The sequence below is a fragment of the Muntiacus reevesi genome, chromosome 2, assembly GCF_963930625.1.
Source record: "Muntiacus reevesi chromosome 2, mMunRee1.1, whole genome shotgun sequence".
NCBI classification, from domain to species: domain Eukaryota; kingdom Metazoa; phylum Chordata; class Mammalia; order Artiodactyla; family Cervidae; genus Muntiacus; species Muntiacus reevesi.
The window spans coordinates 167,822,095-167,837,786 of NC_089250.1; the positions used below are offsets into that span (position 1 = coordinate 167,822,095).

Sequence of the window (15,692 nt, forward strand, 5' to 3'; positions counted from 1 at the left end):
GTCCTCTAGTGATTTCCTCTGACTCCTCACTTGTCATTCAGGATCGCATGAACCGACGCGTTGGCGTTCGAGATGGGGAATGCTATTTGAAAGACCAGAGTCAGCTTCAAGGAAGCGTGGTTACAAAGAGAAGAGGTATTTCTAGCTTTAAGACACAGAAGACTTAGGTAGTCTTGATTGAATGCTGTGTAAGGAACAGAAGCAGTCACTGATGTCTTTCTGTTCTGGATTCTCATGTGTCTAGCTGTGGCTCAGAGTGTCACATTCTTGAATCTCTCCAACGTATTTCCATCATTTAACTACATGAAACCATGTCCAGTCATCTGCTCTGTTTAATTTATTCCCTATGAAAGATGCAAGCTCTGGTCCAAGGGCACCTCTTGGCCGAACTGGTCTCACTACACTTATCTGTATCAGGAAAGTTAAATTAAAAAAAAAGAACTCATGGTTTCACAACCCTGAGGAAGGAAAGTGTGGTCAGAACGGAATCAAATGGACAGAAAACACACTGAAACCAAAGTCCTAGAGAGAAAGAAATGAAACGCGTAAAAGAACTATTAAACGACAGGAAATGCTTAAAGTTTGCTAATTGCTTCTAAGCCTGATTCTTCTGAGCCTCTTTGGCTATGTCCCACATTTTCCAAAGATGGAACGTTGAAGTCTGAAAGGAGAATTTGTGGACCATATATATTTTAACTTAAAACCTCCAAATGGAATCATTTTTATGCATATTCTGGAGAAATATGTAAATTAATAATTGCTTCATACATTATTCAATAAAAACTTATTTTGTATCACCGATAGCTCTTGTAATCTTATATAAAGATATGCTAATGGGTTTAATTAAAATAATTATACTGAATAATGTAGCCTGAACTTTACCCGAAAATAGTGTCTATTAATCATCATCAGTAGTAATATTTTTAGACAGACACTTAAAACGTTAAACCAATACTAGATGGAAAATACATTTTTTTTGTTTTGTTTTACAGTTTGGATTAAGTTGGCATTCTCATGAGATGCATGGCAATTAAATTTGCTTAGAGAAGAGTGTAAAATGTAGTTTCCTTAACCTGAGGTATTTCGGCAGTTAGCAGACTTTACGCATTTCCCGCCATGTCATAGTTCTTTTACGTGTTTCATTTCTTTCTCTCTAGGACTTCGGTTTCACTGTGTTTTCCATCTGTTTGATTCAATTCTGACTGTACTTTGCTTCCTCAGAGTTGTGATACCATGAGTTCTTTTTTTTTAACTTTAAATTATACTTTATTGTTACCCTTCTCAGAGATTGACTCTCTCTTTTAAATCGTGTAATTAATTTACAGTGTTGTGTTAGTTTTAAGTGTACAGCATAGGGATTCAGTTACACACACACACACATGCATATATGTGTATGTATATTCTTTTTCAGATTCTTTTCCATGTAGGTTATCATAAGACCCTGAGTATAGTGCCTTGTGCTATAAAGCCCTTGTTGACCTGTTTTGTACAGAGTAGTGTGCTAGTCCGGAGCTCCTAAATTACCCCTCCCTCAGCCTTTTTGGTAATTACGCTTTTGCTTTCTATCAGTCTGTTTTTGTTTCGTAAGTAAGTTCTTCGGTGTCAGGCTTCCCTAGTGGCTCAAGTGGTAAAGAGTCTGCCTGCAAGGTGGGAGACCTGGCTTCAGTCCCTGGGTCAGAAAGAGCCCCTGGAGAAGGGAATGACAACCCACTCTAGGATCCTTGCCCAGAGAATCCCCTAGTCAGAGGAGCCCGGTGGGCTACAGTCTGTGGGGTCACAAAGAGTCGGACGCGACTGAGTGACTAACACTTTCACTTCCTTTTGCATCATTTTGGTTTAGATTGCACACATAGATGATAGCATGTGATGCTTGACCTTCCGTGACTGAGTGACTTCATTTGATGTGACCGTGTCCAGGCCCATTCATGTTGCTGCGGATGGCATTGCTTCATTTCCTTGCAGATGAGTAATGTTCCATTGTGTCTAGGCACCATGTCCTCTTCACGCCTTCATCTGGTGATGGACATCTAGGTTGCTTCACGTCTTGGCTATTGTGAGTGGTGCTTCAGTGAACAGTAGTGTGCATGTATCTTTCAGGTTAGAGTTTTTTATCTGTATAGATGCCCAGGAGTGGGATTCCTGGATCATAGGGTAAGTCTGTGGATACCGTAACTTCTTGACTGCCTGGATGCTACGTGAGGAAGCTAATATTAAGAGGGACACTCAGCAACTTGCTTGTCTTTTAATGTAAGGGTTGCATGAAGAGGGACCCCTTCTAGGGCCTGAAACTGGGCTCTTGTCTATCACTCGGAAATGAATTGTCTGAGGAGACACATGTGCTGATAAAGCAAGAGATTTTACTGGGAAGGGGCTCCTGGGAGGAGAGCAGGAGGGTGAGGGAATCCAGGAGGACTGCTCCGCCACGTGGCTCACAGTCTCGGGTTTTATGGTGATGGGATTTGTTTCCGGGTCATCTTTAGCCAGTCATTCTGACTCAGAGTCCTTCCTGGTGGCGCCTGCCTTGTCCAGCCAAGATGGATGCCAGAGAGAAGGATTCTGGGAGGTGGTCGGACAGGTGGTGTCTCCTTTTAACCTTTCCTGAACTCTTCCGGTTGGTGGTGGCTTATTTGTTCCGTGTGCCTTACCAGGACCTCCTGTCGTGAAACACCTCATGTAAATGGTGACTGTGGTGCCTGGCCAGGGTGGGCGTTTCACTCAGCGTGCTTCCCCGAACAGAGGTAGAAATGGCATTGCCACTGGCCCGTTTTGTTCCTTGTCTCTCTCTGAGCCTTGCGGCCTTTCAGTCCCTGCTCAGCGGTGCAGGGGCCCTATTCTAGGTTTCGGTGGTAATTAACAGTTTTACCTAAAGCCTTCACGTGCCCAAGTGTGCAGGCGATTCAAATGTGTGCTCTCAGCGTGTCAGTGGGTCATTTTTTTCCCCCTGTGTTTGAGGCCCAAATACATTTAGAATTAGAGTCCCTCCTCGTGTGGCCAGGTCAAGCCTTACCAAGTTCAAAGAGAAATGCCAGCCAGGGCTTAAGCTGTCATTTCCTTAATTTAGGTACATTTAAAGTCAAATCTGAAGGAATAAACTTCCTTAGAAAGCAAACATGGATAAGTCCACTGATGACTTAAAAAGCAGGAGATGAGTTTGCAAAGCTGAAGACAGTGAACTCCTCTCCATTCCTCTCTTGTCTGGCCTCTGTGCCTGCTTAGACCCCATCCCAGGGGTGTGTTCGCCCAGGTTATGTGGTCCCTGGCTCATGCCCTCAGAGGACATGGAGGAAGAGACCCTCCTCCGAGCTCAGCCCTGTGTCTCGGGCACGTCCCAGAGGCCCCGTCCCCTCCCTGCCCCTCACCCTCAGGGAACTGAGGTTGCCGCTCTGGTGGCCCACAGGGAACCTCGCCAGGGCCTGGGTGGGGTCCTGGCCTCTCCTCTTCTGTTCAAAACAGCCTTGCCCATTCTGAGCAAGACTTTGTTTAAAGAAGAAACCGATTTACCAAACGTGATACAAAGAAAACAGCAGCAGTAAAGAGACCTCCCCAGTGCTCTGTATTCCTGTTATCCTGACTGTCTCTGAGACTTGGCAAATGATTCTATACATTATTTACCACTTTAATCAGGACTTTATGAAGGCAAGTTTTCACTGAAAGGAGAGTTTTGCACATTGAAGAAGTTGTCGTCATTTTTTTTTGATGTGCACCACTTTATAAAGGTCTTTATTGAGTTTGTTAGACTGTTGCTTCTGTTTTATGTCTTGGTTTTTTAGGTCCCGATGCATGTGTGGGTCTTAGCTCCCCCAACTAGGGAGTGAACTCACACGCCCTGCCTTGGAAGGTGAAGTCTTAACCACTGGGCGGCCAGGGAAGGCCCTGAGAAGGTTTGTGTGTTCACATTTGCACACAGCCACACGCTTTCTGGTCTTCACACCCAGCGGTGGCCCTGGCTGTCGTCTGTGAGCAGTGTTGATGAATTAGGTCCCATCATCTCTGCGGGGACCCTCCAGTCTCCTGACTGTCTTTGGAGGCCACCCCGTTAACCACTATTAACCTGCTCCTTTCCCATTGGGAGGTATCCGGAAAGCCCTCTTCCCGAGTCCACACAGTACATGGCGTAGGCAACAGCTTGGCCCGGAGTTCTCGTCCAGGGTGGGGCCCCGGCTCCTGGGTGTCGGCCGCCTGCCTCCCTGTCCTGTCTGCACTGGGGACTTCTGTTTCTGGAGCCATCTTCTGCATGTGAGATTCCTCCCAGCTGCCTCCATCACAGACAGGAGCCCCGCCTTGTCTGCCCGGAGCTCACATCTCAAGGGGCTCTTGAAGCTGCAGCCCTGTGCACTTGAAAGAGACCTGAATTCAGTGGAGCAGCCGGACTCCACCAAGGAGCCCAGAGTCTTTTTCTGCAGGCGCGAGCAGAAACCCAAACACTTAGAGATCTCGTCAAAGAACCAATATTAGAACTGGCCAAAGCAAAGCTGGCTGGGCCCTTAGCTAGAGTGGGTGATGGCATGTGCATCTTCAGGAGACCTAGGCTGCCTGGGGTGGCGGGGGGACCTCAGGGTTCGCCCTGCTTCTAGCAGCTGGTTAGCCTGGAGGAGATACATTGTGGGTATCAGCTGACATGGCCCATTTCTGTGGGTAGAAAGTAGAGAGCTAGAGAGTCGAAGATGAAGGTGCTTTTGTGCAAACCTCTGTCAGTCAGCGGCTTGTGGCTCAGTGGTAAAGGATCTGCCTGCCAAAGCAGGAGACCCAAGAGACGCGGGTTCGACCCCTGGGTCAGGAAGATGCCTTGGAGAAGGAAATGGCAGCCCACGCCAGTATTCTCTCCTAGAGAATCCCATGGACAGCGGAGCCTGGGGGGCTACAGTCTGTGGGGTCACAAAGAGTCAGACATGGCTGAGCAACTAAACAGCTGCCAGCCAGTGAGTCCTGGGGGTCCTACTGTGTCCAAGGCCCTCTGGCGGACATGGGGCCCTGGTCTGGGGGAGACAGACACACGGCCCATTGAGTAATGTTTCTGGATGCCTAACCTGGAATCTGTGCACCTTGGAGAAAACAATGGCTAAGCTAAGTACCGAGACGTCACCAAGGTAACTGTTTGGGGGCAGGGACAGGAGTGATGGAAACAGTGACCCAGAAAGAGGGAACAGCATGGACGCAGCCTCAGACCTAGCAGAGGGGCCCGGGGCAGGGGGGAGACTGGGAGAGGCTCCACGTGGTTGGGAGGGTCCTGCAGGTGGAGTTGGAGGCCGCCGACCAGGGCAGCTGGGGAGGAGGTGGGGCCAGGGCCTTGGGGGCTGCCGGGCGTTCAGGAGCAGGGCAGTACCGCCCACGGATGTCAGTTAGACTTGCCTCTTAGGAAAGCGGCTCCGGCTGTGGGTGGGCCGTGACCCTGAGGGGCTCAGAGTGCAGGCAGGAGCTCCCCTAGCAGGGGGTGGCTTCCTGACAGAGGGAGATGGAAGTGGCCTGGGCCAGGGTGAGAGCTGTAAGAAGGGAGAAAGCAGTAAAGGCAGGTGTGGGATCAGGAGGATCCGCCAGGCCCTGTGATTGGTCTGTTGTGGGGAAGACGGAGCAGGAGGCTGTGACCTGGGGGTTTCAGAGCGCAGCGCCCTGAGCCTGGAGCAGCAGGGCATAGGGTGGGCTCTCATCTGAGGCAGGGGGTCTGCAGCATCTGTGAGGCTGCCCTGAAACCAGTGGCCACTGGGTGTGTGTGTGTGTGAGATGCTCAGGAGAGAGGTGACCCCAGAGATGGACACTAGGAGTCAAGCTGGATGGAGGGAGTCCTCCTGGGGGGTATGTGGACAGAGGTGAAAACTCTAGAACAGGACAGCTAGGACACCAGGGGCAGGGGACAGAGAAAAGTGGCTGCTCCGGGAGGTGAGGGGTCACAGCAGTGTCACGGGAAGGTCACTTGGGGGCAGGCGGGCCTGGCATCCCTGGGGCCTGGGCAGGAATGGAGGGCAGGGCAGGGAGGTGCAGGGCATGGGGCTCTGGGTGGTTTCAGGGTGGGCACACGTGTGCCAGGAAGGGGCCACTGGGGTGAGAATCGGGCCCCCTGGTGAGTGCAGGGCGGGAAACGCAGGCGGCCCTTGAGCAGACGGTGGGGTGGGGGGCCCCTCCGTGGGGCCGGGTGCTGCCTCCCTTCACCTGGAGGCATGGGCAGAGGTGGGCATCCGGGCAGACTTGTTTTGGCTTGAGTGGTGGGCAGGGCCGCCCGTCCCATTTTCTCCCTAGGGTTTTGGTTTCCCCTGAAGGTGGAGGTGAGCTGAGCGGGGAGGGGCTGGGATCCTGGGCTGGAGGAGAGAGGAGAGAGGCTGAAGTGGTCACCACGGCAAAGCGCAGGGTGGCGTGGAGCCCGGGACCACCGGAGATGGGGAGCTCGAGATGGGATGCAGAGGAGACGCCCCCGCCTTCACATCGTTCCGCCTGCCCGTCCTTGTTGCGTTCTCCAGGACCGATGTGGGTTTGTGTCCCTCTCTGATCTCTAATCCTCACGAGCTGTGAGACGGGACGTCCCTAGGATCCAGGTCACTCGGCAGGCTGCCCTGTTAACCAGGCTTTGGGGGTCACAGTGGGTATGGCCCTCCCTCTGTGGGCGTCGCTGTGACGTCAGGTAGCGGAGCCCTCGGGAGCCTGGTTAACATGGCGCTCGGCAGCCCTGGGCAGCCGAGGGTGGACCACGAAGCCCGTCTGGTTTGTTGCTGTCGGTCCTTGTGACCTGGTATTTATCACCTGCTGCAGGCAGAGGCTGCTTCGTGGGGTTCAGTATGAAACGCATGATGCCGATGGGTCCTTGCCCCCCAGGGGCCCTCACAAACTAGACAAGGCAGTTTCAGGCCTGAGCGGTCAGCTGTGCAAACGTTTATTATTAAATGTCACAATAAATATCTTTCAGTTTTTCAAAGCAACTCCGAGGTAGTTGAAGCAGAACTTCGGAAACAGGAATGAAATTGTTTCCATTTAAGGTTCTTTTCAGAAGTTGCCTCTCGAAGCGGAGCGTTTGGGATTCCTTGACCTGGTCCGCATTGAAGGACGGGGTTAGCCCCGGGGGAAAAGACACCAATAAGTCTGCTGTGCAGACTTTTTTTTTTTTTTTACAAATTATTTATGTATTTGTATTTCATTTTTGGCTGTGCTGGGTGTGCGTTGCTGTGCGGGGCTTTCTCTGATTGCTGCTCGTGGGGCTTCTCTTTAATTGCGGTGCGCAGGCTTCTCATTGCAGTGGCTTCTCTTGTTGCAGAGCAGAGGATCGAGGGCACATGGGCTTCAGTAGTTGCAACTCCCAGGCTCTAGAACACAGACTCAGCAGCTGAGGTGCACAGGCTTAGTTGCCCTGAGACGTGCAGGATCTTTGCAGAGCAAAGCTTGAGCCGGTGTCTCCTGCACTGGCCGGTGGACTCTTGTCCACTGAGCCGCCAGGGAAGCCCTGGAGTGCAGACTGACAGGTAAACTCGGCTTCCCTGTCCTTGAGCATCTCGACTGTGGAGCACGGAGGCTTTCGCGGGTGGTTTCACTCTGACCCTGGAGGTGGACACACTGGCTCTGCAACCTGGCAAATGGCTTCACCTTCTCATCTGTGAAAGGCGTTGGCGGTAGACCTCTCTCGTTTGGCCGTGCTGAGGGCTTATTCTCAGAAGAGGCAAGCTCCTAGAGAAGTGTCTGGCAGTTACAGAAAATTCACAGGTGACACCAGAGGAAACCTGAACTCATCCTCGAAGTTGCTTGAATCTAACAGCTTAACTCTTGGACACCAGTGTTAAAAGGTCCAGGAGTCTCTCAGGCATTTTTCATGGCTCTGCCTCCAGTGACTGTTCATTTGAAAATGTAAGGTATAGTTTGTGCATGGCCACACAGGAGAGCTCCCCCCACCCCTGCCTTCTTCTGTCCTTCCCTGGAGGTAAGCTCTCCCCCGGACTCCATCCCTGGGGAAGCCCCTGAGGTGTGCTCCCTCCCTCTGGTTGTGCCTTTTCTAGAACGTTCTAGAAATGAAATCAGTTTGAAGCTTTGAGTTTGTCTTACGTCTCAGAATGCATGTGAGGTTCATCCACATCATATGTAACAGCATCTTGGTATATTTCATGACTGAGTAGTGTTCCGTTGTAGGGACTCACCTCTTGAGAACATTTAGGCTATTTCTAGTTTTTGACAATTTCAAGTAACTGTAAACATTCCAGTAGAAGGTTTTGTGTGAACCCGAGTTTGCATTTCCGTGGGGTCACTCTCAGGGGTGCGATCGCTGGGCTACGTGGGGAGTGCGTTCTCACACTTGCTCATCCAGTTTGCTTTCAGACCCGCAGCATCTGCAGAAAGCACAGGGTATGGCCAGACGTTTTTGTTCTATTTTGGCTTAGCAATTCTAGGAGATGTTGGTGGTGTCTCTTTGTGGTTTTCATTTGCATTTCCTTGGTGACTAGTGACTGAGTAGCTTGTCACATACCTATTTGTCATCCATGGGTCTTCTTTGTAAACAGTGTCTCTTCAAATCATTGGCCTATTTTGGGTGGAAGATTGCTTTCTTATTATTGAGTTTTAAGAATTCTTTGTATATGGTGGATATAAATCTTTATCAGATGTGTGATTTGCAGTTATTTTCTCCTAGTGTGTGGTTCATCTGTTGTTATCTCAGCAGAAGTTCTTTTGAAGAGCAGAAATTCTTTATTTTGATGACATATAATTGGCTAACTTTTTTCTTTTATGGATTATGCTTTTGTTGTCATGTGAAAGAAATCTTTGCTTAGCCCAAATTCACAAGTATCTTCTTCCATTTTATAGTTTTTAGAATAGAAGATCTATGGATCTAAGTTCGATTGAAAGTGAATTTTTATATAGGGAGAGAGGTATGGAAGGAGTTTCATTTGGTGCTGGCGGACGGAGCACCTTTGTCCTTTTGCTGCAAATCAGCTGACCACATATACTCAGGGTATTCTTTTTAAAATGGGTTTCTGCCTACTTGCTTTTGGACAACAATGCTGACAACTGTTTTTGGTAATAAGTGTGGCACTGTCTGTTCATCCAGTGCTCATTTCAATTAGATTCTGAGCTTTATTGCAGCCCCTGGAGATATTTGGATGAAAATTGTTTCCCTCCATTTCGTTGGGAAGGGGGGGCCCAGCCTGATAGAAGGAGTCCTTTAGAGTGACAGGCAGGGGTGGGGGGCAATCCCAGCCAGGGTCAGGACTCTAAAATTCCAGGACTTTTCCCCAACCAGCTATAAATGTTGGGCACTGAGGCTCTAGCTTCCCACCAAACTGGAAATATTTTGTCCCCCACCAAACTGAATTTTAATTCTAGCTCAGCTCAGTACTAACTGTGAGATCAGGGGCAAAGTCATTAACATCCCTATTGTCAGTTACCTTGCCTTCCAATACAGCTAACTCCCTGTAGGATTTATGTTGAAATTAAAGATAAAATATATAAGGATTTAACACAGTGCAGGGGCTTCCCAGGTGTCTCAGTAGCAAAGAATCCACCTGCCAGTGCAGAAGAGATGGGTTCAATCCCTGGGCCAAGAAGCTCCCCTGGAGGAGGAAATGGCAACCTGCCTGGAAAATCCCACGGACAGAGGAACCTGGCGGGCTGCAGTCCGTGTGGTTGCATAGAGTCAGATACTACTTAATGACTAAAACAAGAGCAGCAGCATAGTGCAGGGCGTGTATTAGGATGCATTGTTATTACCGTCAGTTTGGTTTTTGAAAGTATGGGTTTCCTAGAAGATACGGAATATAAATATGGGAGATACAGTTACTAAAGAAGAAAATGATTCCAAGTTAAGAGACCTAGATGTACAGGCAGTCATTTTTGAAATGGAACAAAGGCAATCACTGTAATTGTTGACAGGGTGAGGGCTGCAGTGAATCTGATGGCTTGAGGGCACAGGTATTCTTTTGCTATAACTTCCTTAGAGTTAAGGAGAAAAATCACATAAAAGCTTATTAGCGCAGTATAGGCATTCATTGGCAACCCACTCCAGTACTCTTGCTTGGAGAATTCTGTGGACAGAGGAGCCTGACCGGCTGCAGTCCATGGGGGTCGCAAAAAATCGGACACAACTGAGCGACTAACTTTCAACTTCCACTTCTCAGGCATTCAGTAAGCAAGCAAAGAGTATCGGCTTTAGCTAATGCTGCTGTTATTATTATGTGTCAGGATAAACATATAACATCTCCCTTGTTTGTGGATCAGAGGCTTTTTGTTACCCCCTCTATTTTTGTTGTGCTCAGCCATCAGCTTCTCATCTGGAAAGTGTTGCCTTCTTGATGTGCCTCTGGTTCTCCATAGTGATCATAACGCTGTATTTACATTTGCCAAACTGCATGATGCCCAACGTTCTTCTCTGTTCTTGGTTTGCAGGGGGCAGCGCTGAAATACTTGCCAACTATTGTCAACGATGTGAAATTGGTATTTGATCCCAAAGAGCTCAGGTAAGGAAGCAAGGAAGCACCCAGGGCGAAGGCTTCCTACATACCATGCTTGGCCTCCTTTAGTTCATGGGACGCCCAGGGCTCTGGCTCATGTCCACATAGGTCAGTGCCCTGGATCCTTCTGGAACATGTTCTAACTCATTATGTCTTTATGTGAAAAAGGAATCATCTGTCAACAGTCACAATATTTTCTTTAGAGGATTAATTTTAGCTTCATGCATAAATAATACAGATTTGGCATTTTGCACCCTTTAGAGCTGAAAATTCAATACGGGGTTCTTGGGTTTGGGTTTTGTTTTCAGCACGTAAACATTTTGACACAGGAGATTTAATGTTCGTGTCTCACCTCCTCTGCACAGCTTCTCTCCAGGGGGTTCCTGACCGAGAGCAGTGAACCTCAGACAGAGGAGCCAGAGGTTGTCAGTTCAGGTTATACTAAAACCAAAACCAAATCAAACCAAACTGCAGGCAAGCTGGGCATTGGCTGTCAGACCTCAGAGTCAGGCTGGGGATGGAATCCTTCCTTCCCCTTTCAGTGTTGCCGTCATCACTGTCTAAGCCCAGTCTCAGGGGTATACCGTGCAGACGTCACTGCATTTGGAAAACAGGTGTCGTGAGCAAGTGGGTACATGGGTCTGTGACCCCAGACATCACACCACAGTCCTTGTCTGATCCTTGATTGAATTTTTAAAAAAAATTTATTTATTTATTTTAATTTGAGGCTAATTACTTTACCATATTGTGGTGGTTTTTGCCATACATTGACATGAATCAGCCATGGGTGTACATGTGTCCCCCATCCTGAGCCCCCCTCCCACCTCCCACCGCATCCCATCCCTCAGGGTCATCCCAGTGCACCAGCCCTGAGCACCCTGTCTCATGCATCGAACCTGGACTGGCGATTTGATTTAGCATTTGATACAGTAAACTTATCCCTAGGTGATGGCACCATTTGACCAGCCAGAAAAGCCCACCTAACTGTTGATAAAGGGCCATGTGTCCCCTGGGTGGTTAAATGGAATGAAAAGCAGCCATCCCTCCTGTATTTTATGTCTACCGTAGGTCACTCCTGCCCTGGGAGTGAGGGGCGAGGGGCTCCTGGGAGCTGCTCGCCTTGTGAATCACCTCGTGTCTGATGTGGCCGAGGATTTAGTGTCCTGCGTGGACACATTTGTTTGCGGCCCCCGGGCGTTGACAGTGCCAGTTCTAGCTTACCAGGTGCTCCATGAGAAAAGCAGGAACAAACAGGCCGTTGGGCACTGTGTCTGCCGCCCGGGTCTCTGCGCGCCCGGCTGTCAGACAGTGGTTCAGGCAGCAGCAGCCCCGGCGGGTCCCGGGGACTTGCTGAACGTCGGGTTCCTTCCCAGGTCTTCTGAATTAGAAATTGTGGTGGGGTCCAGCCATTTGGCTTCGAAGACCCCTCCAGGTGCTTCCAATGAATGCTCCTGTTTGAGAACCTCAGGTGTGTGGAAACAAGATGAACGGGGAGCTGAGGTTGGGTGGGCTGTGGCCTCACTCTGGGCCTGTCTTTCTGGGGCTCAAGGGCCAGGCCTTCACTCATTGCAGGGGTGACGTCCGTGTTCACAGCTGGTGCGTGTGCCTCGTGCCTGGAGACCACCCCCACCCTTGCCCAGGACCAGTGCCATCTGCTCCTGGGCCCTTGACTCTTTCTGCTCGCGTGGGTTCCTCTTCAATGACTTTGAAAATCATGGATGTGTTTTTCCCTCTTTAGAAGATTGAGTCATGTTGTGATGATACAGAAGAAATCATAGAGGAGAATAGCTCAAAGTTATAATGATTCCATGATGATCTGGATCCTTCCGGTTATCTTTTGTGCATGCACGTGCGCACACACAAACACACACGCATACCCATATACTCTAAATGCATTCAACGTTACATTTTGTAGTTTACAACAGACTTCCTGCACTGAAGACGTCTTGTTTTCCCACATCAGGAAGGAGACTTCTATACCATCACCGTAATCTCATGTCAGAACAGTTTCACCCCAGTAAGATTCCTCATGCCCGTGAAGAGTCACTGCCCACTCCCACTCCAGTGCTCGGCAACCGCTAAGCTTTCTGTATGTATAGGTTTGCCTTATCTGGGCATTTCAGATAAATAAAGTCATACAATACATGGCCTTTTGTGACAGGCTTCTTTCACTTAGCGTAATGTGTTCAAGGTCTGTGAATGTCAGAAATTCCTTTTTTTTTAATGGGTGAAATGTTTATCCATTCATCAGTTGATGGACATCTGGGGTTTTCCATTTTTCACATGTAATGGATAACGTTAGTTTGATTCATGCACAGGACTCTGTGTGGAAATATATTTTCATTTCTTTTGCGTATACACCTAGAGATGGAAATGCCGGGTCCGATGGTAACTATGGTGACATTTTCAGGAACTGCTAGGCAGTATTCCAAAGTGGCTGCACTACATTGCATTCCCACCAGCATGGTATGAGGGTCCCGTTTCCTTCACATCCTAGCCAACACTTGGTATTGGTGGTCTTTTGAATTATGGCCATTTTAGTGGGTGTGAAATGAAAAATAACATCATAAAGCATCATTCTTTTGGGTGAGACTTTGGTCCATATTATATAATGGGCCCCATTCAACATTCTGGTGGCATTTAATGATCATTCAGTGAGCTCACGTCTCAGTACGATCTTGTATTCTGTTGGGTCATTTTGTAGTATAGCCTTCAACTCTCTCTTGGGTTTTTCCTTTTACAGCAAAATGTTTACTGATTTCATCCTAAATGTTCCCGTGGGTTTGCTGACCATTCAGAAGCTGTATTGCTTGATTGAAATAATTCACAGTGACCTCTTCACACAGCATGGTGAGTGAAACCCTGAGAATCACTAAATTGTCATATTAATCACTGTCGGGAGACCTTGACCCTTCTGAATTCTCTCTTTGTCAAAAGGAGTGGGGAGGTTGCCCCCAATTAAATCAGCTCCGTTACAAGAAAGGAAGATTTAGCCCTTGCCAGAGAATGGTAATTGGCATCTACTGTAGGTAACAGATCATTGAGAAATGAAGGCCAATCCTCGTAGTTTGGAATTTAGGTGTATACCAAGGCCCTCGGATAATCAGCATACATTGTAGCCTTTAAGATGTGTGATTATCTATCCTGGGGAGGCAATCACTGACTTCCATTGAGATGATTGTAATGAAAAGTTTCAGATTTTCTTTCAGCTTCAAAGTAGTGGTTCTGTCTTAGCCTGAACTTATCATTTTGTGACAGGGCTTCCTCAAACACTGTGCAAAGGAGAAAGAATTTGAATGATTCCTCAACTCATTTATCCTGAGGACACTTTATGTTTCCACATGTTATCTCCCTACCCTTTTTTATTAATCACTTTCTTTCTGTTTGGACAGATTGAATTAATATTTTACACTTGTCAAGAAGTTTTATTGAAAGCTTAAGACCTTTGCATAATCCCACGGCCTTCCTCATTTATTGGAGGGAGATGGGAAGACTGTTGCATGACATTCTGATGGAACGGCATACATTTTTTCTGTTCCATTTCTGTCCAGCTGTTTGGCTTTCTCTTTCATTTTCTCCTGTCCTCATGTGTGGCATTGTTTCCGAGATGGAGCAGCTCAGTTCCCTGTGGAGAACTCAGTGAGTGTCTGGTTAATCCTCTGTACCACCTGCACTACTGGACCCTGTGCTTTAATCTTATTTCTTGATTTAACTTTACACAATTCCCTGTAGTTTATACTTATGGCTAAGGCCTAGGTTAAGAGGAAATGTTAAAGACTTCATCTGAGTGGGAGTGTTTTTCTGAAGAAAGCACATGAAACCAAGAAGTGAGTGGCTTTCTGCAGCCCTTCCGAACATCGTTCTCTTTCTATTTGTCACTTGCATAAAAGAAAGTCAGCTCTCACCATTGCTTGTGACTCAAAGCTCACACATCTCCTTAAGCCAGTAATCCGACTGTCCATATTTCAAGCTCTCCTTGGAAGGCTGGATATTGAATTGCTCATTCTTCAGGTGTTACTAAGGCTTGGGGACTCTTTGGGGCCCTTGGCAGGGCACGGTGGTAGAGGTGATCTGTGAAGACGCAGCCTCATTGTTTCTTTCCATATCAAGTAAACTTGATCCCACAGCAGGTAAAATCCCCTGAGTTTTTATATCTGGATCTTATGACGTAGATTACTAATATCTCTTCTTCCACTCATCCAATCCTAAGACACAAAAACACACACACCTCCACTGCTATTACCATCACCTTTACTGAGTTAACAATTGTCAAAAAGTAACAATTATTAAGGATTAACTGTACTTGTATTGGGGAAGGAAATGGCAACCCACTCCAGTGTTCTTGCCTGGAGAATCCCAGGGACGACGGAGCCTGGTGGGCTGCTGTCTATGGGGTCGCGTGGAGTCGGACACGACTGAAGCGACTTAGCAGCAGCAGCAGCAACTGTACTTGGCTTCCCTGGTGGCTCAGACGGTAAAGCGTCTGCTTGCAATGCGGGAGACGAGGGTTCGATCCCTGGGTCGGAAAGATTCCCCGGAGAAGGAAATGGCCATCCACTCCAGTACTCTTGCCTGGAAAATCCTGGTAGGCTCCTTTGTCCATGGGGTCGCAAAGAGCTGGACACGACTGAGCTACTTTACTTCTTTTCACAGTTGGCTTTTACTGACTGTTGTTATAGGGAAGACCTTCTTGAAGACAAATGACAACTATTTCAAAATTTCTGTTGAAAACTCTTGACCCACATGCCAAATGAATGAGGTCCTTTGAATAAAGACCTCAGGCATAAACGGTTCAGTTAAACATACTAAAATAGATCTTCTTTTAAGAATGTATTTCAGGGAAGTGTTTTCTTCTGTGGAAACTTACACATGTTATTTTAGCTAGTAGATAGCTTGAAGGCAAACTTGGTATTTGTTTTTGAGAATTATGTCAGTCTATGTGTTTGGCAGTTGTTCTCTTTACTGTCCTCAATTTTGGTTTTCATTCTTGTTTTATGTCTTTTTTTTTTTAATCTTAAACTGCCTTAAGTCTTGTTTTAGAAATATGCAGCATAAAAATAAATATTTAGCTTTGTTTGACAGGGAATTACCAGGATATATCATATTTTAGAATGATCAACTTAGTATCTTTCTCGATATTACAAAGGTTGGAATTTAATCTCAATAGCCAGATGTACCCAAGGTAGTCAATGAGATTGTAGGAAATAAATGGATCCAGAATTACTATGGGCAATGATGAATGAGCCAAAATTAGCCTGAAGCTTCATGTCTTACAAGCAA

General features: G+C 47.6%; 1 protein-coding gene across 2 annotated transcripts in view; it reads left to right on the plus strand.

Annotated features, from left to right (window-relative positions):
* Positions 1-15,692, plus strand: part of DOCK1 (dedicator of cytokinesis 1) — a 545,628-nt gene that overhangs the window by 169,557 nt on the left and 360,379 nt on the right. For both annotated transcript variants that reach the window (XM_065923534.1, XM_065923535.1), the window contains exons 24-25: positions 10,348-10,418; positions 13,156-13,262. In XM_065923534.1, the coding sequence (XP_065779606.1) occupies positions 10,348-10,418; positions 13,156-13,262 (178 nt within the window). The remainder of the gene's footprint in view (positions 1-10,347; positions 10,419-13,155; positions 13,263-15,692) is intronic.